The sequence below is a fragment of the Struthio camelus genome, chromosome 14 (assembly GCF_040807025.1).
Source record: "Struthio camelus isolate bStrCam1 chromosome 14, bStrCam1.hap1, whole genome shotgun sequence".
Taxonomy (NCBI): domain Eukaryota; kingdom Metazoa; phylum Chordata; class Aves; order Struthioniformes; family Struthionidae; genus Struthio; species Struthio camelus.
This window is the reverse complement of record NC_090955.1, coordinates 15,529,406-15,555,089: the sequence shown is the minus strand read 5'-3', so window position 1 is coordinate 15,555,089 and position 25,684 is coordinate 15,529,406. Positions and strand designations below refer to the sequence as shown.

The 25,684-nt window shown below is 36.2% G+C and overlaps 1 protein-coding gene across 4 annotated transcripts in view; it reads right to left on the bottom strand.

Annotated features, from left to right (window-relative positions):
* Window positions 1–25,684, bottom strand: part of IL17RD (interleukin 17 receptor D) — a 55,711-nt gene that overhangs the window by 18,080 nt on the left and 11,947 nt on the right. For 2 of the 4 annotated variants that reach the window (XM_068907736.1, XM_068907735.1), the window contains exons 2-5: window positions 6,922–6,979; window positions 3,371–3,496; window positions 846–964; window positions 105–225 (exon numbers count right to left, since the gene is read on the bottom strand). In XM_068907736.1, coding sequence (XP_068763837.1) covers window positions 105–225; window positions 846–893 — 169 coding nt within the window. In that variant the 5' untranslated portion in view covers window positions 894–964; window positions 3,371–3,496; window positions 6,922–6,979. Of the gene's footprint in view, window positions 1–104; window positions 226–845; window positions 965–3,370; window positions 3,497–6,921; window positions 6,980–16,462; window positions 16,564–25,684 lie in introns of those variants that run through there. The other 2 variants (XM_068907737.1, XM_068907738.1) reach the window with 2 other exon arrangements.

Sequence of the window (25,684 nt, the reverse complement as noted above, 5' to 3'; positions counted from 1 at the left end):
ACTCAGACTGGATATGAATCTTACTTTAAAGATGATGGCCATGACTATCTTAACCAAGACTCTCATTCCATTTAAAGTCGTACCATATTGTATGCAGTACTTACGTCGAGTTCGGAAGAAAAATGGGTGATAATTACTTTCGTTTTTAATGGAAGGAAAAGGAACAATCTTTACAAAATAATCCGTTTCAAACTTCAGATTTATGAAAGGCTGAGATTCCATTCCCTACAAAAAGATAAGATTGCAATATATTTTTTAACCAATTACTGTGATTTAGAGTACGTTCTTTCAAAACAAACCCACCATTCTTGCAGACATGAGCAGAAACTAATACATTAAGAACCCTTGGCCTATCCCTCCACTCTATGTTGACATGAGGAAGCATCACACAGAGGTGGGATATGGTCTACTGCAGAGGTACACCTGAGCTGCACTGTTGCCCAAAATGATTTCACGACAGGTTCCAGACTCCAGAAAGCTTCTGTAGAGGGGGACAGATTTATCCCCATATTAACAACTGCCATTATTTTAAAGAATGATACTATTAGGAAGCAATCTGCTCTCCAGTAAACAGTACATTAAATATATATCTAAGAAAAACAAATAGAGAGAGAGAGAGAGAGAGAGAGAGAGAGAGAGAGAGAGGACTATATATAAAAGAATATATAGTGTAAAGACAACGTATGTAAAGATAACATATGTAATACTATATACATATTATAAAATATACTACGTATATATTTACTATATATTCACACATATTTTTAAACAAAGCATATAAACAATTTCAAGACTGCTTGCACAATCAAGCAACAGTGAAGCATTTCTTGAAACAAAGCACTTACTGTTTTTTTAAAACTGGAGCTGAGTTGCTTTGGATCCTTTAAAACCATCTGCTGACATTGTCTTCCCTCTGATTTTAATTCCTCAAGTATTACTCGAAATCCTTTTAGGTATTCAATCCCTGCAAACAGCAGGACATTAAATAGAGGACTAATATTTCAAAATGCATACTATGATATTTTATATAACTTGAATATACTTCATTTGTCTTTAAAAATAATCCCTACCATTCATATGGAATGTTTTTTTAAGAGTTGCAGGTTGTATGTCAGTTCTTCCCACATTTGCTACCTTATCTACTTAGAATTCAGTCTTTGGCAAAGGCTGTAATTACTACATATTTGTGCAATACTTAGAGCAGAGGGGCCCACACCTCAGCTGGGCCTTCCGAATTATCACTGCAATAGAAATAATCATTACTTCCATCAGCAACCTCAGTAACATGTTACCAGTAACCTCATATTCCCATTATTAGCAATATAATATGACATTTTGCTAGCGTATTATAGAAATACTCTTTTATAACACATTTATATCATTTACAAGGCTACTGGATTAAAGTGATAGCAGTTGTTATGCCTTCTTTAGGTCTAGTATAGAACAGGATCTAGTACAGGGAAACAGAAAAACTGACTTAAATGGAATGGAATTTATTCCGGTGAGTGAACACTTCCAGTTATTTATATGTGAGGCCAGAACTACACCCATTTTGTTCAAGTTACTCTAACACAACAGACTCTCAGCATGGTTTCTTTACATTTCTTAGCAATGAGAACATCATAGCATAACTTCATTACCTCATTACACTGTGTCATACTGATGCAAATGTCACAGGACAACGTTAGGGTGTTAGGCTGTTGTAGTTTCGTGCCTCAGGTACCAAAGTTGCTGCCCAGCTCCTCAACCGTTTAACCATAACTTTTCAATAGCATTACATATGCCAGAATACATATTTAGCAAGGACACAACCACAGTCTTTGTAAGCTAAATACTACATAAATCAAAATGAATTAACTAACTCTATAGTATGCTTGTCAAATTAAGAAAGTCTTAAATCTTCCATGAACCTCTTTTGTTTCACTAGGGATTTTTTGTTATTGTTTTTTAATGTTTTATAATCTTATATTAGAGAGAGACCACGAGTTGCCCGATGTGTTAATATTCCATGGAGCAGAAGCTCTGTTTGCACTAATGTGAAGACCATGAACGAGAACATGTCCAGTTCCTCTGTTACCCCAGATACTTCAACAGCAGTTCTGTCCCGACTCTTTCCGAAGGATTAACCTCTGATCATTACAAGAAGAAATACCGAGCTTTGTTTCCCCCAGAGATGTGATTTATGTAGTCTGCAGCTGTAGATCACCAAATTCAGCAACTCTGTGCAGTTGAAAGCATTAAGGGCAAGTTCCACACATGCTCTTAAAATCCAGTAATTTATCATTATTTTCTATTATTGAACAAAATTATGAAAACTTGATTTAATACAGGGAGGTCACAAAGAAACTGACAATTTTTCTTGTCTAAAATGTTTGATTTAATAAATGCAGCTATATGCTAAAACGTAAATCAAGTTCAATAAACAAATATTTTCATTATTAGTCAAATCTCATCATTTATGATCCATTCCTACCACTACGATGAGAACTTTTAGCTCTTTTATTAAACTGGAAGAACTCATTTTAAAACTTTTTGAGGGAGTATGAGCCATAAAATTCCAAGTTAAGACTCTGCTGTGTGAGAAAAGAACTTGAAGCAAACAATTTTCTGTTTTAATTTTCAAAATTGTACTCAACTCAGCTTTACTTTGAGCTCAATTCAAATTATAACGATTTAATTGATATTGAAAAGCACCTTTGCATTTCAAATCTTTTAATGAAGCATTAAAACACTCGAGAAGGAAAACTCTGGCCTTTCATTTGCTAAACCAGTTACTAGAGAAAATAAGCTTATATAAAATTACTTCGTTCAGGACCTTCACTTGTATGCAAGAAAGGACGGACCAGCTGGGAGTTGGTACAGAGACAGCGCCCTCCAGCGGGCAACAAGGTACTCCCAAGTGTCCCTTCTTTTAAGTGATCGAAACATATTCTTAGTGAACAGACCTCGCACAGACCCTGCTCTAAGATTCTGTATAGCCATGACTGCATAGTGTTTTCCACTAAAAAAAACACTTGGATAATCTGCATCCTAAAGAACCTTTATGGGTGTTTCAGCAACTAACCTCGATCAATGCCACTAAAACGCACCAATGCCTTGTGGCAGAAAACAAAACACTGTACTGTACTGAAGAGGGGAAGATCAACAAACTGAAATAGTGACAAGTAGTATGTGCTCCAGAGAGTACCTCAGTTTCCAGACTATATCAAATGACATATTAAAAGAAGCAGCTTTGCAAAGCTGTTCAGAATTGCTTTCCTTTTAAGCAGTTTTGCTTCAATGCTTTCCTAGAATAATTCAATTATTTTAATTAATCCTGGTTAGCATAAAGTTGGTGACGATGAATTAGTCCTTTCCTTCTACTACTTACCAATGGTATTTGCTGTCCAAAGTATCGTCACTGCAACCTGTTCATAACATGAATACTGACTGATTGTTATATTCTGCACATCTCCAATCACGTGCTTTCCCACCGAATTCAGATACGGAGTACAATCTAAAAATATGGAGAAAGAAACACTTGAAGCAAAACATTAGCTGACGTTCCTGTACCCTGCAAGAGCAAATAATTCACAATTTGCCAGTAGGGCCTAATCCAGAAGATCTGCTCAAGCAACTAGCTTCCAATATGTCCCACATCTTTCCATATGGATAAAGTAAGAATTAGGTTAATTTCCCAACACCTCTTCGAGACTGAGCAACATAAAAAGTACATACACTATTTATTCTATAAAAACAAGTACTGCGCAGTAAGCCTAATTGAAGTTTTTGTCCTAGGACAACGAAAAACAGTTCAAAACTTCCACAAAACATTGACCACAATCAGTTTGACCAATTGCAATAACCCAGTTTCACAGACTCCAAAGCAGATTGCCAAATTATAATACCACTGTAGCTTGTACCCCAACATAAATAAAAATGACAGACGTGTTGGGACTCCCAGCAACAATTTTTCTCACCAATTACTCCAGAGAATATAAGGACTGCCGTTTATTTTGTGCACATACAGTGCTTAGAGCAGGAGAATGCTGGTCAGTGATCAGGCACATATGTGCCCGAGGAGCACTGTGAAGCCTTTAGAACTGATGCCCAGCTTTTTTAACTAGAGATATAAAAATACTGTTTGAGCTGGGCCACAAAGAACTTACTCCCTAAATCTGACTCATCTCTATTAGTCATTCGGTGACCAAATCCCCATAGATCATTCTCCTTCCGGTGAATCCAGTCAGAACTGCTTTTGTCTTCTTATCCTACATTAGGCCTCATAAAATTCAGTGTATTTCCTAAAGTCACAGCTCTGTGGAAAATCTCATAACTAATTAAAACAATAAAATTCAAGAAAAACATCCTTGACCTCTTTGTTCAACTTGACCATGTCATTACGCATTCAAAACTTGAAAACAAATAACCACAAATTTTATTACTTTTAAAGCCTTGTTATTGTTAGGTTGATGTTTTGTGGCAGGAAGAGGAGTAGTGGCAAGGGAATTCAATAATCCTGGAGCATAGCATACATGTAGATGTGTACACATGAACAAACATTCAGCTTCTGAACTAGCAGTCAACAAAATCTAGAAACAGTTGACCAATAGACTATACATTATAACATCTGACTGATGATTAATTCAAAAAATCTTATACTGATAGATTTGCCTATACAGAGTTTGTAAAGTGAATCACGAAAATCAAGTATTAGTATAAAGCAACACAGGAAACTAGAATTTAATTCAGAGGTGTGATCTTAAAAGCAAGGAAAGAAAAATTAATAACTGAGAAGAAATGTTAGAAAATGGCTTTTTACTATGAATAAAATGGTAAGGGGTCTTCTATGCATCTGTCACACGGTTAAGAATAGAACAGTTTGTACTGTACATTGCCTTTCACGAGAGCTGGGCAGTTGGTAGTGGCTCTACTGTTTGTAGAATCCTGTTGCTGCAAGTGAACTGAATGACAGCATGAACTTCCTCTTAGGAGGATAGAGTATCTCTTTCAGTGGAAAGTTTGAATAACAGCTTTTTGCTAGGTCTGGATCTAATTAATAACAAGCCCAAGATTTTGGATCCTGGTTACTGAAATTTTATGGTCAAATGACAATTTGCCAAAATGCAATATAGTACAAATGTCTGAGGTTTGACTGTGAGTCATTGATTTACATTTTTAAAGAAGAACAGATTTTGGAAGAAAACAGCAGGGAAAATTTACACACTTTTCAGGAAACCACTTCTTTTAGTTGACTACAAATGAAACGCTAAAATGCACCAACATTTGCTTCTCACCGGAATAAATAACCTAACCATATAATTTAACATAAAACTGTTTGCAAGAGTTGCTCTGTGACAAAATAAAAGCCTTTAATTCACAGCCAGTAAGCTGCATTATCTTTTGTGCTGGCTTCTTCACTATCAGTATATATTTCCATGATATATAAACTCTTTAGCCTTAATATCAGGGACCTCTTTCCCTAGCACTGCAGAACTCAAATAACTCTTGTCCAGGAAGCGTGCAGTGCCAGCAGAGTTTTGAATTAACACTTGTCACTGGTTAATCCCAGTTCCTGGTGCTAGAATTAATGGAAAAATAAGACCGATACTCGGATGTCAACAGTCTCTGTTGTGCTAACTAAACCTCACTGATATTATTTCCTGTCTTTTTTAATGCAGCTAACAAATCATAACTCTGCTGCAGTGCCACTTATCCCTTGTATAATCCGATATTACTCAAATTTTGTTCATTTTCTTTAAGCTTTAATATCAGGTTAGATAAAAAAATTAGAATTCACAATGAATGATTCCAAATTCAGAAGTTAACATAAAAACAGAGAAACACAAGGATGATCAGAATGAAACAAAAGCACGATTGTCAGGTTTCCTGATGCATGCCCTCCATGACGAATTTTTACCCACACTCAGCATCTGAGCTAACTTCTTTGGGTAGGCAAAGAAACAATTGTGACTTGCACTGACACTAATACAAACATTACTTCTATAAATTAGGACTGTCTCTTGACTGCGCATTGAGCTGATATTGATGCTGCCCACTAACTGACCCAATAAAGGTAAACTCCCGATGTAGTCATAGTCATACTTGACTTGACTGAAATCAAAATAATAATAATAAACAGGATACAACCATTTAGCAAATGTTTGAAGAGGTTTAAGAAATTATTGCTGCAACCTACTTACTACTGTTATCATACTGGAAATTACCTTCCTCTCAGCTAAGTTGCAACAGACCACATAAGCCACATCTGCTACAAAAATCCCTTGTCTTCACAGAAAATAGACTGCAGTTGTCTGCTGACCTGGTCATTTTGCACTGAAGCCCATGAGAAAGCAAAAAGGGTAATAACTTCCTACAGGGAAGTTTCCAGCAGAAATACCTCTAAATACTCGAATACCTCTGAATACTTCCACTAGCTGCAGAGACACTACACATCTTCAGACATTCAATATTAATCATTATAGAGATGCAGATTTTTAATTTATTCCCTGTACGCAAACTACATGAACTTCCTACTTTCAGGAACACTCTTTACTCCATTTTGCCCCAGAACTAGAATTCAGGGAAAGGATGTATAAAGCTCGAAACAATGCTTTCCTATAAACTTGTGTGTAGTGAATCTTTCAATGACTACATTCTTCTATAAAATAAAATCTTTCCCTATAATTCTCCAACCAAATACTGGGCAGTTGATGTAAATTAATCTGAAAATGAAACTACTACAAATGATGAGACCCTATTATTCTAATAAGTGAAATATAGGAAGGAAAAGCTTTACCGGAGTCAGTGGAAACAAAAATAGATTTTAAATGCATTTCAAAACTAAACTTCTTATGCTATTCTAGAACCATTTTAAAGATATGTTGCTGTATATCAACAATTGTGACAAATGCCTTATTTTAGTGAACACGTTCAACTTACTGTCATATTTAAAGGTGATATTGAGTAGTCCATTGTTCTTGGTGACTGGTGACAGGCCCTGCAGAGAAATACCAGGAGAATAACTTGAATAAAACAGGCTATCTTGAATCTATGTTGACTTTTATTTTGTAAATGGGTTTCTGGAGGTTGATGGGACTTCTGATTTTTCTTCCTCTATCTGGGCACACCATCAGTCAGTCTGAACACGGCCCACGACAGAGCAGAAAGCGCACACCTGCATGCACTCACCTGCTGTTGACTTTCCGAATGCAATACACACACAAGCAAAAATAAAGAGAAACAAAAGTCTGCATATAATATTTGCATGAAGTGAAACTGTCACCTAAGCAGTATGACTTGCTCAGGTGATGCCGAGCACAGAACCTATTTTTGAAAGAAAGTTACATGACGTTCTCAGCTTCTACCATCTAGGCTAACGGTGCCTGTACAAAAATATTCCTTTGGTCAAGGTTGAAAGACAAGTCAAATTTGCTCCTACAAGGCAAATACACTGCAAGTCAACGTCACTTGTAACTAGGCTCAAAACCACTGAACTGAAAGCTGCCAAATAAGCACAGAGAAGAGAGAATGCCAGTCTGTTTCGAAGCTGATCCTGACTGCTCAGTCGTCTTGACAGAGAGTATCAGAAATTCAAACAAAAAGAAGAAATGACACTACTAAGCACTGTGGCCAAAGCACCTTTCCTCTGTTTTCTTGGTCATTTGGGGGACAAAGATTAAAGGTGGAAAGAAAATAGTAAAAGAACTGAATAGAGAGCGCTCCTCAGCTCTTCGGGATTCCTCACGTGTTAATTAGCTCAGAACAGGTGCCTGAAGGACTCCAGTCGACTCTTCCTCCATCGGCAAACCAACCCACCGAATTTTCAGCGCACTTAGAACTCATTTACAAACACATCATCCTTTTTTCCTACGTCTAATTTCATCCAGTGCTCACAAATGCTACATAGAGGTCAAAGTTTAACCTAAGCAGAAGTACGATAAGCCAGGAAACAAAACCTATGGTCTGGCTCATCAGTGTGCTCTCTCAGGGAGGAACTGAAATACATTTGTGGGCTGCTGAGGCTGGTGTCACTTCAGTACCTGCACTAAAGAACTTTGGACTTCAGTTATTTTTCAGAAAGCATTAAACTCACTTTTAAACTACAATACAGTATATATACACACTAATATTTTACTAGACAAAGTTGAAAACACTGATTCTCATGGCAGTAAAAACATTCCCTAAACAGTAAATAACATCACATTTACCATTATCTTTTAAAAATACTAGCCATCTACATGAAATGGTATCTTTTTTTTAATCACTACACTGCAAAGAACAGAAGTTAGCAGTACACCAAAGGACCATAACAGTGATTAGACGCTGTCAAGAACATGTATAAACACGCAGCGCGTCTCACCAAATTGTAACAGTCAGACACAGGTGCCGCTTAAAGAAAAACAAGGTGTGAGTGAAGTTATCTCTAAAAGAGCGGTAAATTATTACATAAGGGATGAAAGCAAGGCAAATCTTGATAGTGTTCTTAAGGGCGAAATCTGTAATCTCATTTCCTTCTTCGGTAGCTTTTCATTCAGTTAGATTTGATTTAGTTTGGCTTTAAACAAGCTAGGTTTTACCAAAAGGCTTCCTGAAACAGGAAGGCTGCAATGTTTTTTCAGTCTTAACTTATCTGTTAATATCTGTTCTATGCTGACTCATTTTCTGTTTCTCTTAAGCTATCTAAAACCTCAGTTAACTTACTACTACAGTAAAACAAAGTCATATTATGTGTTTGATAAAATACATTAAAAATGTTCACAAAATAAGCCTACTGTCTTTTTATATTCATAAGTGAAGAGCAAAGGCAGATAAGCCGTTACGTCAATCGTTACTTGTCTTCCTTTTACAACCTAGAAATTAAGTTTTGGGAAAGTGAGACATCAAATTTCACCCAACCCCACTGAAAAATTAACACAAGTATTTTCATTCATTCAAGTGGAATTAAGACTTTTGGATCTTTTACATCCTAGATTTAAAAAAATTATATGTGTATGTATATGTATGTATAATTTATATGTATATTGTTTCTGTGTGTGTGTGCGTGTATGTATACATACATACATATATATATATATATAAATGTGTTTGTGCATGTGTATATATATAAACACACGCACACACGTACAGCAACACTTTCCATTGCTCCTTTTTAATTTCTTTTACTACATTTCTACTGGCGTTTTGCTGATGTCACAAAATATACTAGTAGAAGTATAAATCAATATACTGCAATCATTCATTAATAATATCGATGCAAAAAGCAAATATAAACACAAGTTAAACTCTGCTGAAACTACACAGCACATCAGACTAACTGGTTGAAAAAATTTGCTCCCAAGCATTTAAAAGGTACAAAAAGGCTACAGTAATCTGAGAGAGAAGTAGTGTCACCTTAAAACATTGAACAAAATATTAATCATATGAGTTAAAAGTTAAAGCATGTAAATTAATCAGACTATCTGATCACATTAAACTTAGGTACTAATCCTGCAAGTACTTACTCCTGTGAACTTAATAAGATACTTTTCCAGGAAACATTCCCTTGTATTTAAGCCATAAAGTACTTGTGCTATTTAATTAGCTTATAGCTAAGACAATTTGTTTAGAGCATCCTACTTTAAAACTACAAATACTAATGCTTAATGCTATGGCCCCAGGGTTCTACATTCTCAGTTAATTAACTGCTAACATTTGTTGAGTTTACACGCAGCTTTAAAATTATTCTGAACTTTGCTAGAAAGCAAGTCTCCATTGCCTGGAGCTTTGCCTGTTAAAACCCTTTCGCCCACATACTTCCACACACAGTTACTGAGAAGTAACATATAGACAAGAAAATAGCCCAAACTCTTTTTTTTTAAGAACAACTACAGCCCACAGATCTTTAAACAGATAATTAAAGTTGAAAGATGCACACAGGTTAAATTATAAACAATGTCATTCGTTAAAAAGCAGTTGGTTTCTTTTTTTCTTCTCCATAACAAGACTAAGGTCTCCCAGAACTCTGCAGATGCTGAAGATCCAAACCAAGCACCTTACATTGGGCAAAAGCAAGCCAAAAAGGCTTTTCCATCACAGATCACATATCTCTAACCACAGAGGTCAATTGTTGGGTACGTTCCTCCATCCACATCAACAGCCCGATAGTAAAGGTTACGCTCCTAAGAGATCTTAAATCAGCATAATTACGAACAAGACTAATACACATCATCTCCTGCAGAATAAGTGACTGCAGCTCATTGACATGATCAAGGCACATGCAGGCATTTCACTTTATGTAAATACCCAGTAAGCACCCACCTTTCAGATTGAAAAGGTAGGATTATCAGTGAGAGGCAGAGACTCTATTATGTAAAAATCAACCTGTATTTTTGTTTATGTTTTTTCCAGTACCTACCCTATACAAATGGTAACAACTTATTAATGAAGCGCATTTATGACAATTGTTCCTAGCTGGTATCAGGCCGGGAAGGAAGGAAGGCAGGATTCCATTTTCAGAAATAAAGCTTAAAAGGAATTTTAACCTCAGGACCTAATGTTGCTTCCAAGCTTGCCATCAGAACAGGCTATAAGTGAGTTAATACAACAGAAAGAACCATAAATTCTGGTCAATTTCTATTGTTGAACTTCTGCCTGTTCCTTTTAATCCGAAGTGTACAGTGCTTCATATTCCCACTCAAGCTGAAAGCAACATCCATTTCTTATATTTGACACTCCCTGCCAGGATCAGAGATGACACTGGTGATTTCAGAATTGCCCCCTGAATTACTGTTTTTGCAAATAGTATTAAATACACCTCAGTGTCCATCTTTTGTTGAGTAAAGACTCTATGATTTAATAAAGGCCATTTATGAATGTGAATAGCCCCTGTCAGGCAGCCACTTTCACATCAGTACTAGGAAACAGAGATATATGCTAGCACTAATTACAGAGATCTGGTAATGGAGGTAGGAAATCACTAACCCTCAAGCATAGCCTTGTGCACCAGACCAAAACAGCAATCATGATTCATCTTTCATGTGTTATTAATCAACACACATATGGTCCTAATTTCATGCTCCCATGAGGCAAACTGAAGGGACAAATTTTTTTTGACCTCAAACATCAAGACGAATAATCAATGTTTATCATACTCATTGTTCAGTAAACTAAAGGCTTTCTATGTGACATCTGCTCTTTTAATTGAAAGCTTCCTTGATGCCTTCAACCAAGTTAAAATATTTTCTATTTCTGAAGTCATCAATGGAAAAATGAATCATTTATACTACTTACATGCCTACCTTTTGGACTGCTTCCAACAGAATACATAATGTAGGGTATACAACCTGTGTCTAGTGCATTGACTGCAGATCTAAACCCTGGATGGATGGGTTTGTACTATTATTGTTATACCCTTGGTGTAGCTGACAATGCCAACTATAAGTTTTGTTGATGTTTGCCAATATATTTCTGTTCCTGCACTGCATGCACATATTATGGGGATAAAATTTAAAAAAACATCTCGGACTGTGGAGAAGTAAGTTGTGTTGTTAAAAGTCAATTCAAGGAGCAATAGGCTTCTCAGTGCCTATTTCATATTCGAAATACAAAATTTTCATTTTAACTTCTTTTAATAAGTTGATATCTTTTGTGTTCCTTCTTGTAAATTACTATGTTGTTTGCATAAAAAATAGAAGATTTGGTTTGGTTCTTTGTTGTTAGTTATTTATTGTTTCACTGCCTCATCTTTAGAGCCTCTGTATATAAGTTCAGCTGCAGAGGAGTCAACTAAATGTATCCCTGTAGCCTCTGAAAGTTGAATTTGGCCTGGGATATGAAAGGTAAAGCATTTTTTTACTTCATTGGGAACTCCATTGTGAGGGAGAGAAGCTTGTTCTTAAGCATAAAGAAACTTTAGAAATCAAACACAGCCTTCCTCGCAGTAAACGCAGTTCAGAGACTCTAAATTCTGGCACTATAAGCTCCACACCTCCTTCCCACAGCTCCAGCTTCAAGAATGGTGATACAAAGAACACATTAAAGAAGTAGGAAAGGCAAAGTAACAATTATAGGCTACAAAGTTACATAAATTAGCTAATCAATAATGTTCAAGCTTCAGAAAATATTTAGTCACTGAACACGTCCGTTAGTTATTTCAGCAGTGGCATCATAGAAAAACAAACAGTGAAAATCTTCTAGAGATTGATGTAATGAAATTCATTAGTACCAAGAGCAAAAATAAACAGTGTGATAGATTAACGGAGCAGTAGGAAAATGGAAGAGAAATCCCTAAAAAGGACAACACTAGAAGCATGCACAGATAGGGAGCAACAAGTGTTCGAGCAGCAGATTAGAAAAGTAAGTATCTGCAAGTACTACAAAGGTGTAGAGACACAGATGAACTTAGGTTCAAGCAGAAGCTGGACATGAAAAAAGACTAAATAATACGTGTCAGTTATTCTTAAGTCAAAAGGAACTGTCAAGATCAAAATAAAATTAATGAGACACTTAAGACCACACAGAAGGATGCACCTTGATGATGCCGATTTTAAATATAAGCAGTATGGCTCGGAAACAGGACCTCCAAATGCTATATCCCACCCGGAATACCACTCTTGTCACACATAAATGCATAAAACAGGGTGGTTGTGTTGCTACGGAAACCTTCCCCTCCCTTCCATCCCTTTAAAGTAATTTTTTCTAACTCTATGAAAACACGCTTTTGTGCAGGAAGTCATTGCCAAGACCGATTGGCCTCTGCTGTTAACTGAGATTTACAAAGCAGCTTCCTTGAGAGCTTCCATGTTTCAGGATTTTCACCTTGGTTTGAGCATGTACAACTCCACTGCAGACAGTGGGTTAACTACCACCTCCAATTGGGTCTAGATTTAGCAAACAGTCTTTCCAATACTTTTTAAAATTCTTTTCCTGCAGTGCCTCAAATTGTCAAAACTCGTCCTGAAGGATCACAGGACACCATTTCCTAGATCCACTCTGCAAACCCAGCATCCCCAAGAAGGCTTGGCTTCCACGCTGGGGAATCTGCAAGGACTATTCTGACCGGGCACAAGCAGAATCAGTAAACCTTTAATTTAATGCTCCCTAATCCATTACTATCCCTAGCCCTTTTACATCCCTTTGCTTTCAATCCATTTTCTAAGAAAAACAGAGAACTACTGCCAAACATTTAATTTTCCTCAAAAGATCAACCATTTACTACATAGAAATATTTCGTAATAACCAATGGCAAGAGGCCCAAGATAAACATACATGGGAATGAATTTAAACAAGAATTAAGAGTCTGATATCAAAACTCAATATAAAACTTTAAAAATTATCAATAATATTTGGATCACAACCACCTCAATCAACTGCACCATACTCCTAATACTTGAAGTCTCTTGCTCTGCTCAGCGGGAGATCATACCCCCATTTACCAGCTTGATATAGAGGACAGCGAGCTGGTTCTTCCCTAACATCTTCCCTTCAAGAACAGTCTGTTGTGTCCAAAGATCTCTCTTTTTCTTCTAGGGTACTTGTGAAAATTCAATGGTCAGTTTCCAGGTGTTAGCAAATTACTTTTACACAATTGTGCCTTTCAGCCAGAGTAGTAGGTTCTCTGGTAGATCAATTAGGCCCTTTCTCTGGGCTGGAAGAACCTTTGTTTCATGCGAACATACTTAATGCTTCCAGTTTCAGGGGCAGTTCAGCCTTCCAGCGAGTAGGTGCCTGGTGACCTGGGGTGGTCACAGCGCACCTCCCTTTAAGATTGTCACACACAAACTTTTGCATATTCCTTCTCCACCTCCCAGAATACAGCTTTTTCCCTCCGCTTCAGCCTTGTCACTTGGAATAAACATTATGAAGCATCCACACTAGCCTTTTAAAAAATATACTAGCTAATTTAACAGTCAAAACCTTCTAAATAGTAAAAAATACAAAGCCAAAGCTGGATAGATAGCACAATTACCCTGAGCTATAATCCAGATAATACAGGTTCCTGCACATAAGAATCTGGGAAATTAGACATTCTCTTCAGAAGATGTAATAATATTTATTTCCCTAGCCCAGACTTCAGCCACCAGGTCTCCTACCCCTTTTGAATAAGATATAAATACAATTGTTCTGACTGTTTGAAATTATTAAATACATTTTTTTTCACATAATCATTACATTATCCACGATTTTTTGGTTGACTTACCGCATAGGTAATCACATTTAGCCTGAACAAATTCTTCTGCCATTTCAACTAGATATGGTTTTCTCATGTTTCTCCTATCATGAAAGGATATTGAGTAAAATAGCTGCTGACTTAAAACCTATCAGAAGATGAGGTGGTCCCTAAAAGTATGCATTATATACTTGTACGCCAGCTAACTTCATGGGGGTCCTTTAGGATATTAGGGTGAAACATGCTGAGTGAAGATTACTAATTACAATGTATATTCAGACCTACAAAAAGAGAAAGAAAAAAAACCCCACAAAATACACTAAAAAATGCCTTTTATTACATCTCATTCCCAGCTATTTTAGCCTCTATTTAAAAGAAATGCAATGTGAAAGGTTAGTTTACGCTTTATTAGTCAATCCAGTAAAAAATTATTGCATGCTACAAACACAGTATTTTCATCAAGACTCTTCAGTACACAGTATGGCTCTATAAAGCTGTCCACTGAATGCATATGTTAACTAGCTTACTTTAAGGAATACACAGCTCTTAAAGCCACAATTTAACAACAATAGAAGCAAGTTTAATCTATATAGTTTGCCTCCTACTGCGAAAATCTTAAATCTCTCAGTCAAGCCTAGGAATTCAATGCAGCCAAGCATGGCAGAAAAAGGGTACTAGCTCTTCTTTCATGTAATTTGCAAGTTTGCTTTATGAGTTTTCCATAGTCTGCCTTGTCACACTTAATTTTTTCTAAGTATCTTGTGTGAAGAATGAGTATTGGTAAATTAAAAGCCTTACTGAAAAAGGAAAAAACAACAGAATAAATATTTTCAAACAATGCACACTCCCTACTAATGCTATTTAAATGCATTACTCCATGGATACTTGGACAGAAGCCAAGACTCTGTAGTTAACCAGTGTTGCTCTAACTGTGGGATATGACCCCTGGCGGGAGAGTTAGGAGAAAAGATGAGGTGTTTGGGAAGGGGAGAATAGGCAGTGCCAAGACAGGTGCATGAATGGTGATTATGACTAGGAAGGAATGGGGTGCAAATGGTAGAGCTGGTTTTAGAGGGGCCCAGGACAAATTAATTTGAGAAACACTGCCTTGCACCATAAACAATGAATAAATAGAATAACTCACTCCCGGAATAATGAAAGAGGATAAATTAATCAAGCTTGCTACGCATGCTTACTGCTTAACATACAACAGAGTACATTACAAAATGAACAAGCCAGTTAATAATTACATTCAAGTTAAAGAAGAATGCATTTCTTCTTATCACGGGAAGTTATTCAGAACCTAAATAAGCCTACAGTCTCTCTCACACTGACAGGAACTATTGCATAAGCACAGAATTTTAGCTTTTGCTTAAGTACTTCTAAATTAAGGTACCTAGGAAACAAAGCATCTCCACCAGCTTCACTGACCATCTATTTATGTGCAAGCACACAGAGCACACACAGCGCAACAGGCACAGTCTTTGTCTCCCAAAGATTTTAAGAGAAAGTTGAAACCTTTTATTGATTGTGTTCTAAGAGGTGACTGAGAAGCATGAGAGAACACTGGAAATAAACAAAAAAAAAAGAAAAAAAACCACACAGTTGAATTCATCTTGCTTACAATATATCAATAAAGGAGGTAGCTTCCAGAGGAGGGAACACCAGGGAAAGAAAGAAAGTGAAGAGAAGAAGGGCTACAGAGCAAATAGAAGAATTGTATCTTGCAAGAATTTATGCACATCAAGGTTTGCTGCTCCTCCTAATCAGTAGGTATTTATTCAAATTATACTAGTTTGCCAGCTTTGTCAGAAAAATCATTTTATGATCTCAAAATATATACATACGGATCAACTTCAAATACTGGTATCCTTGAAATTTGATTTTTATAAGAATATAAGACGCACTGTACTGAAACAATTCTATTCCTAGCGTATTTCACAAAAGAATATCAAGATGGAATAAATGATACTAGGGAGAACCCTTAATCATTAACTAGATGCAAAAGCTGTGCTGGAATTTCTGAATTTCTAATGGTGATTTAGATAGCTTAAAAAATGCAAGGGAAAACCCCACCACCTCAAAACAAATGGTCAAACGAACAGCAATCTGCACACAATTTCCCACGTTTCTTTAATAACATTGTATTCAAAATTACGGTTATTTCATTTTTCTTATTGCTCTTTACTTCTCAATCTAATACCAGAATGGAAGAAGAGGAAAAGGGAGAAGAGGAAAAAACTAACAACAATTCTGAGCAAAACTCTCAGCAAATATAGATCAACTGCTTTGTTCCTAACTGTTCTACTGAAACAACTCAAATCTGAAACTTACTGCTTTGTTGGTCTGGAGATTTTTATTGTGAACAAACTTACAGCAAGCAGACTGGAGATACTGGAGATACTTCATCTATCACGCACAGCAAGTTTATCTTTTCAATTTGTGACTTTTGAAAATGGGAAGAACAGCTGTTTACAAGGAAGTGTTGAAAGCAGAACATTAGATAAAGCCTAGAATGTAAAAAAGTTGACACAGCATGTCTATTTTGTTTTGTGTGTGTGTGTTCAGGCAACACCCTCCCCGAGTCCTAATTCCTTTCTTATATTCTTTCAGAGAAAGTCCGTGAAAATTTTTCAGAGCTTTGCTGTTGGAAAATATGAAGTAGGTATTCCACTATCATTCCTGCTTACAGGAATGAAACATGCAGGTGCAACTAAGGAGAGTATTACACACTCACAAGAGCTCATGACTGTAGAGAAAGCTAGTGTCCTTCGTTTTCTGTAGGACCAATACAGAAATAGAGCAAAGTTTTCATTTTTCGGGATATGGAGGCAAGGTAATTTAGGGATAACATCACTTCGTTGCTTAGAGTGCCACAGAATTCATAACTTTTAAAAGTAGATACAATTTGGGATTGCTCCATCTTAACCCCTCCTTTGAAGCAATACAATCACCTCTGACAAAACAACTTTTATTGGGAATTTAGAAATGCACAACTGTATTCATCCATTTGATTTTTAAAATGCAGGTTAGTAAATAGTATGGTTCAATTTCAGGAACAATGAATTATTTGCCTACCCAAATCCTCCAAATTCCAGCTTTGAAGAAACTTTCACCATTCCTTCAGTAGTATTTTAACGTCTCACTTGAAACTTGTTTTTGCAGAATAAGATGGGAGTAAAAAAGAATTTCATTTCAAGTAATACAAGCATCGCTTCCCAAAGGTACTACCGAATTACCCTTCACATACCACCATTTTTCGAGCTACATAACTTAAAGGCTCAAGCAATGAGAAATCAGCACTTTAAATGTGGTAGGCATCTGCTCAGTAGCAATGCAAAGGTACCTTTGGCATTAAGTTCAACATTATCAGGGACATAAAAGGAGGAATAACATACCAAAAAGTGCCACATTTATTTTCCATATGGCCAATATACAGAATATACAATCCCAATCCACGATCCCCTCATCAGAAGTGAGGAACAGATTACTGCAGTTTTAGACCAGACTGTCACAACGACTACAGCAGAGATTTTCTCTCAATCTGGATTAAAAAAAATCCACACACATGCACGCAACAAAAACACAATGGCCATTATGTCAGCCAGTATGATGACTGAAAATACCGTTTGCTTAGAAGAGTTCCTGCATATCAACTAGGCTAATAAAATAAATTACCTTTCCCTATAAATGTTTCCCAAGAAGGCAATCAAGTATTCCTTCCTTTCCTTATTTTACAAAGCTGATGGACAAGCTGCATAAACTGGCTTCCTGGTGAATTAAAAAAACATGTTTCAGCTATGCTGCCCTTCAGGCTGTGTTAAAGGTATTGGCTTTCGTTTCTTCACTGCTAAGCGCTGTTACTCCCACCTCCCTGAGGCAAGCATGCAAACTGGGATTCTTACTACTGTACTCTGCGCTTTTAGAAAACGTCTTTATCTTCTTGGAGCCTCTTTCTAGTGCTGGTTCACAGAGAAGATGAAAATTACTCCCACTGCATAAGCACTAACACAATCAGCAGCAAGGATAAGAAGGTCTGGTGCTTACTATGCACCGAAGAGCCACATGGTTGAGACTGACACACTGGCAGATACATTCACCGATGCAGAACTTTGGCTGCGAGGGAATTTTTATGCTCCTGGTTACCGTCTATGAGTACAGCCATCATATTTGCAGCCAAAACTCTATTTGGCACGTGTCAGAAGTATACACAGAGCTGCACACACACTTCCTGGTCCACCTGAAGGATACTTGCAAGAAACACTACTTAAACAGCAGTTGCCCCTCTCTGCAAGCAATCTGGGGCTTTCCCGCTTGCAACTATTTAAGTAGGAAAAGCTGTGCCAAATGCTTATGATCAAAACAATACAGCCATACAAAATGCAACCTTCTAAGGACACAAATTCTCAAGATAACTGCCACACTTGAATAAAGTGTACCTCAGAATTCACTTCTAAGAAGAAACAAAGAAAAATGATCAAAGCTAACTTCCCTCTCCTATAAGTTTGATTTTCCACTCTCTGCAAATCCATATGTTTTGTCCCCCATCATGCTATTCCACCACCTCTTAACCCAGAACAGCTTCTGCCATCAAGATGGTTTTTTCAAGATGGCTTTTCACTGTGACAGAAAGATGAAGAGAAGACAGAACATAGTCAAATGTTCCTATGTGCTCATCTAGCTTAAATACTTGCATTTCAAAAGTGTAACTACTGCTAAATCTTACTGTTGGAAAAAATCAAGGAAATAATGTGTGTGTGTTTTAAATATATCTGTACTGGCAAACTCTTTAGGCGTTATGTGCTATCAAGTCCCATAAGGTTTTAAACTACTAAAAAAAGGAATCTAAATACAAATTTTTACATAGAGATTTAATGTTTGAAAGAGTATTGAAACTCCAGTCTGACTGCATTCAGTTTCCACTAATAAAAGTTACACCCTATGGATATCACACTTTATAATACACTTGAACAAGTGAAACCGTTTGAGAGATGCATTTTTCCTATGTATTTAATGTTAAGTGCTTTTGAAAGTAAGCCAAAGCAAAGGTTACATGTTCTATCCATAAAGTAAATGGCTAGTTCATAAGTGCCATTTTCATACTATTACATTACTTGACATGAAATGTGATATCTGCATTAAAACACCATCTCGCACAACCTGTATCGCAACCTGCTTGGACTTAAAATTACTGCATTGGTGCCATTTGCTCAACTACATTTAAGGTCTTGCAATATTTTCATTCTAAATCTTCTTCATGAAGGATTATGCTGAACCTATCCCAGAGCCTTGGAAAACTTTTTATTCTCATCCAATTGGTTAAAATTGGATTATCCAGTTGAAAAAAATTATATGATGAAGAAAATATACGCCTTGATAATTTGTAATTTTTTCTCTTAAAACAGCTTTCATTTAAGCAATCAATTTACAGAAGACATTAATAAATTACATGAAATTGCACATTGAGAAAAATAACTTTGAATGCCCAACGTGCAGGTGCAGATCTGGCACCTGGGTCTACTCTCTCATCACCTTCCCTGACAAGACGCAGGAATGGCACAAAATGTATTTAGCCTCAAGAAAAGTACCGTTTCTGTACTGATCTAAAGAAATTCCTGTTGATTCCATACAACCAGCACCAATAAGATCCAGATTCATTCCACACTGAAAGGCCTTATGAGTGAAAGGAACACAAAGTGAGAATATCCTAAACTGTAAATTCACCTATCTCACTAAAATTATCAGGAATAAAAAATTAATTTAGAACACTGTATTAAACAAGAGAAGCTGTTCAAGGAGGGAAAAAACCTAAGTGGAGACAGCAGTCTCCCATATTTTCTTATGTTCTGTCTCCATTAGGGTAGCACCTACATGGCCAAGCCACGTGCCACTATGCAAGTTGCTGTAACCGATTATCACCACCACTTACATTATAAGGTCCAGTCAGAGACCAGCACGTGCTCACTGCGTTGCACAAACACATAAGGAGGTGCAACAGCAGCCCTAAGGCTTCCAAGATTTTAAAAGGTGCATATTTAGTCTCACTTTCCTTCTCACCTAATTCTCTGAAGTGCCTTAGACACAAAGTACTGACTGCTTAAGGGAGAGAGGGAGAGAGAGACCAAAACCCTAAGCACTTATTTTAAATGAACAGTCTTGTCATTCCACCCTGCTCAGAGACTCGGGAAACACAGATTCATTTCTTGCTTTAGCTAAAGGCTATGCCTATCATTTTGATGAAGTCATTCACTATCCTTGTGCCTTAACCTCATCTGTAAAACGGGATAACAAAATTTCCTTTCCTCCAGTGATCTAGGAAACAATTTTAGATAGTAAATAACTCAGAGCAAGGACTTCAGTTTATACTGTGTGCATATATATACACACCTCACACTCAGTGTAATGGGACGCAGATCTCAGTTGATGTTCTTTGGTGACGTTCATAACAACTAATACGTTTTACAACAAATTTACAGTTTAAAATTTGCCTCTCTTTAAAAGGGAAGTGTTAGATTTAATTTTCTTTTTAGTTTACATATTAAATAATAAAAACTTTCTAAATTACGTGAGTTAAATACAAGTATTAACCCTATTAAGGTTTGCTTTCGGCTTCATGGAAATGCAAACCAGAAGAAAAAAAAAAATGTCTAAATCATTTACTTGATGCAAATAAACTGCAAGTTGATATACAGAAACTAAGGCATGGCTATAAACAAAAGAGGCACAATTTTCCACATTAGAATTTGTAGATTATTTGCTTGAATTATTTTCATTAGTAATAAGGTGCAAGACTAAATTTTATTAATAATCGTGGTAATTGGTAGTAAGTACTGATGTAAGTTTGACAAGAGTGATTTGGAACCTAAAGTATAACCTAGTAAGGCTTTAAAACAAACAAAAAACAAAAAAACCTACAAAACTAATATCTAAGAAATTAAATAAGGAACAATGGTCACTTTTAGAGTGGCAATATCCTAAACTTTCCACAAGATGATGTTCAAGACACTATAGCGCAACCTAGCCAAAAGAGGGTGTTAAGTCAGGCAAGAAAACCATCTGCTGTGATTTTCGTGACAGAGGACAGTAGCTCTTCCTCTTGATTTTTGCTCAAGTAAATCATTGCCTCTCTGTAATATTTTTACTGTGATTGGATGGAAACTAATCAAGCAAATACAGCAAGTATCATCTGAACCCTATTTAATCGTTGTCTAATCTCGCAGTCTTCATTACACCAGCCCAGATCCTCCATGGCATGTAAGATGCCTAATTCACTAGTTATCAGACTTCTGTAAGAGGACGAATAAAAAACTTCAGAACAAACAGATTTCTGTATTTACGAGTACCCCCACTGTGTCACATCAAGAAAGTAGGTTGTAGACTCCTACGGCAAAGCAATCACACTAGACTTCTATTTCCTCTCGAATACTAGCATGAATCCCTTTTTTCTCCCCCAATGTAGTCAAAGCATAAACCAAAATATAACTAGATTATCTTTGCAGTGGAAAAAGACACGACTCAGATGAAAATTTTCACTTGCATTGAGTGTTCACATGGACACTACATGACGACGTTTTCTTCTCATGTGCTCTTCTCAAAAGATTTTCCTTAAAATATTGCCAGATAAGCTGGTTTGCACTGAAAAGTTAAACTGACACCCCTAAATAAAAACGGGTTGCTGTTATTTTGCTTCTCAAAATCTTTTAATAAATAAGTTCTAATCAGTCTAAAATAGTATCTGTAAAAGATTAAGTGAACATTTCTGTCTCTGTTATATATATTTTAAAGAATGAAATATGCAATTAACCTGATCAACTGGCTATAAACCTTCATAACCGCTTAGCTTAACATGCAACAGTATGAAAAAGAAAAATAGTTATTTCAGGATGCTAGTACCCGCTGAGAATTACAATTTTAATTACTATTATAAATACTAGTTAACACATGAAAAAGTAGGTACAGAAACTTCAATCTGACTGCATGAAGTTTCCATTAATAAAAGTTGCAATCCATGTATCTCCCACTTCGTAATATATTTGAAAAAGGAAAACAATTTGAAGAAATACATTAAGCTGGAAGAACCTAATCATCACATAGGAGTTAATTTGCTCTTAAAAAAAAAAATCAATTACAAACACAAAGGTCTGAGATTTTGAAGCAGTTTGGCCTTGGTAATACTAACTTGTCAAACTGCCATTCACTTTGCACGTATGGTTATTTACCTAAAAATATATTATTACTACTCCTTCTGCCATGAAAAGATTAAGGGATCAATACTGAAACAGATAAAATACAGGACCTTAATAATTTAATGTTTACATAAAATACTGTAAGGAAGAAGAAATATTTTTAAAAGATGATAAAACATTTTTACAACTGAAAGTGCTTCTATTACATCGATATGCATAATGATTTTGCTGAAATCAGACACTTTTGCCCTATACCATAAGAACGAAGTGATTTTAAATGGAAATATTTCCTGTCCACTCACTGCCAGTTTCTGTTCTGAGAGTGATATAACAGATGACATCCAGTACAATAAATTCTTTTATTAACCATAAATTTGAGACTGCTTTAGGGATTTGAAGTGTTCAGTTTCATGCTGAAAAAATGTAATGTTATCCACAGACCATCAGCATGTGTAACAAAAACAGAGCCACAGGTTATGTTACTTTGATCAAATCATGAAAAAAAGTCTTTTGAATTTAAAAATACTTGAAAAAGCACTTACAATATTTTTTTAAACCTTTTTTTAAATGAGCTCCACACACTTACTGATCTTTTTCTGTAGGAAACAGCCACTTCTAACAAAAAAAGACTCTAGCAGAAAGTTAATGCCATGCACAACTTCCCTTCTAGCAACTAAAGATTTAAGAGCTTAAGCATTTAAATATACAGATTAAAAAGTTAAATTGAAGCTGTACTTTTTACAGACTTTACTTGACCTTTTAGCAAAGTTAAACTGAATATATAAACAGCTAATCCTAAAACACTGAACAGGAACAATACAATATAGCATATTAAACACTTTCAGTGTAAACCTTCAGCTTTATATTAAAATAAAATTATGTTATGGTAGTAAATTGAGAAGTAGACCCGAAGACCTATAAGCTTCATTTCCAATATAAATGTTAACTTACAACAGGAAAACTATTTGGATGTGACTGTAAAATATAAATTTCGAAACAACTATTTTCTCTATTGCAACAAAACCTAACCATACTGGGGAAAAACAAAAATCCTACTTGTAACTACAAACTAGCTTTCCACATAAAGAGCATGCAAATAAACTATCGGAGTTTGCTTAGAGTTAACTTCTGCAGCTGAGTGGACTGTAACAAGCAGTAACTAAAACATAAATACTAACTATAACGTGGCTACACTGAATAATGATTATTCATATCTATGAACACTGTTAGATTACATTCGACTTTATTTTCTCTTTTATTTTGTGGCCGTGATTCCTACATTTACTGCCAGAGCGTAATAGAAGAATGTTCTGTGCTGGCAGCTCATTCTTTAGTGAGCTGAATGTCCCATTTTCAAACCTCTGCATGACATTTCACGGCTTGTGGTCCTTATTGAAAAAGAACCCCAAAAGCGAATGGCATGATTAGTGAATTACTCTTACAAATGCAACTATATGGAGAAACCTAAGCTATTCCAACTTGTATTATTCCTAACTAATGAATAAAAGATAAAAGTTTTGTTTCCATTGCTGCTCTGAAGAAGCACAGAATAATAACTTTTCACCTGTTAAGGGTCAAGCTGGGTTAGGTGGTTTTCTGTTGTGTTTTTCGATTCTTATTTTAACTTCTTTGTAGTTAACTTATTGCTTCTGTCAAAAAGAAGGTAAGTCAAAATAATTGCTAAACACCACAAACATAATGTGAAGAAATATTAACTGAAAAATGTAAACAATAAAACAAAACTGTAACTATCTTGGAATGGATTTTGCTAGTCTGATACTCTTTGAAAAGTATCTTATCAAAATATTTTTGTATTACACAACTGCAAAAAGCAGGACATTAGATACTGCTTTATAATAAAAGCATCAGGCTATACATTTGGACCTTTCTTCTCTTGGGGCTGTTACTATACGGCTTGTGAAGTAGTATCAGGCAGCCTCAGATAAAGTTCTGATGCGGTAAATAAAATCAAAGCGCTTTATAATGGAGAATAATCCTTAACTGTACTCTGCATCCCCTCAAATTTGCTCATAGATGTAGTACTAATCGGAGATGCTGTTCTCAGCGCCAGGTGAGAAACTGATATCTAAGACCAAATGGCTCTTTCTGTAATTTTAGTAGTAACCTGTCCAAATTCCATTCCAAAACTATTGACTCTCTGCTGCAGGTCCTCACCTTGGGTTACAAATGAATACGCCACTCGGCGTTTCCTGTCAGGAAGGGTTGTGTAGCATTACTGTGCCCTCCTCAGTTACTGCTGCGTTCCACCACAGAGTCGGCTGCGTTTCAACAGAGGCTGCAGTTATTTCTGAAGCATGGTTATCTTCTTGCTTTAAAGTATAACACTTGTGAAACATGCACTATTTAAAAAATGCTCAGATGAAAACTATGTTCAAAACTCAAAATCTTATTTAGATTTTTTTAACCTTTCATATATGTTGTTTACTAACCTCTTAAGCTCTTTTGACCAGATATTTTTAAAAAATACCTAAATTCAAATACCCACAGGTGGGAATTTTGAAAGTATTGGAATAGTTGCATGAAGCATTGACCTCAGTGGCAAAATTAGCACGGGGAGCTCCTGACTCCTGGGTTCGGTCCTTGGCTCTTCCTTCATGCTGTAGTTCATCACTTCCAAACATACACTTAACAAAATTGCCTGGGGGTCTGTCTTTATCCATGTTATTGAAATGATCAAAGTTGTGAAAAGAAAAAGAAAATAAAAGAAAAAGCGGTAGGGATATTTTTAATTCAAATAATTTGAATAATATGATTTACACTGCAACTCACAAATGGTTGCATGGGTGGAAAGGGAAGAGTAAACAGCAACACCAAAGTGGGAAGATGCAGATGGAAGTGAAAATTGCTTTAACCAGCTTCACTTCTGAGTCAACATAAAATATAATTACACCCTGAGCCACAAATGAGAACAAATCCCATTGAAGGTTAATAGAAGTTAAGGCACTGCATTCTTTTTTGAAAATCCCAATCCAAGCCTCTAAGGATTTGCTCACACTTAGAGGATGAAGCCTAAACCACTCACTTATACCCCAAATTTCTAAGACTCCAAGGGGAAGCCCAGCATAAATTAGAAGACCTCACTAAAAAGCTTTGTGATTCAGTCGGGTCCCCTTCCCACAGCATATTCAAAGTTCATCCACACAGAGCAGTCTTTATGCTCAGCACAAATCACCAGTTTTGACTTCCATTCTCATTTGTTTCTGCTGCCTGTAAGTAGAGGCAAGCCCAGACAGAGATAACACTGATCCCCACTGAAATTGCCTTGAGGAACATGAAGCAGTACACACAGGTCTTACAAGGGCTGTGAGACAAGATACAGAAGGGCACCTGCAAAGCTTGGACTGGGGAA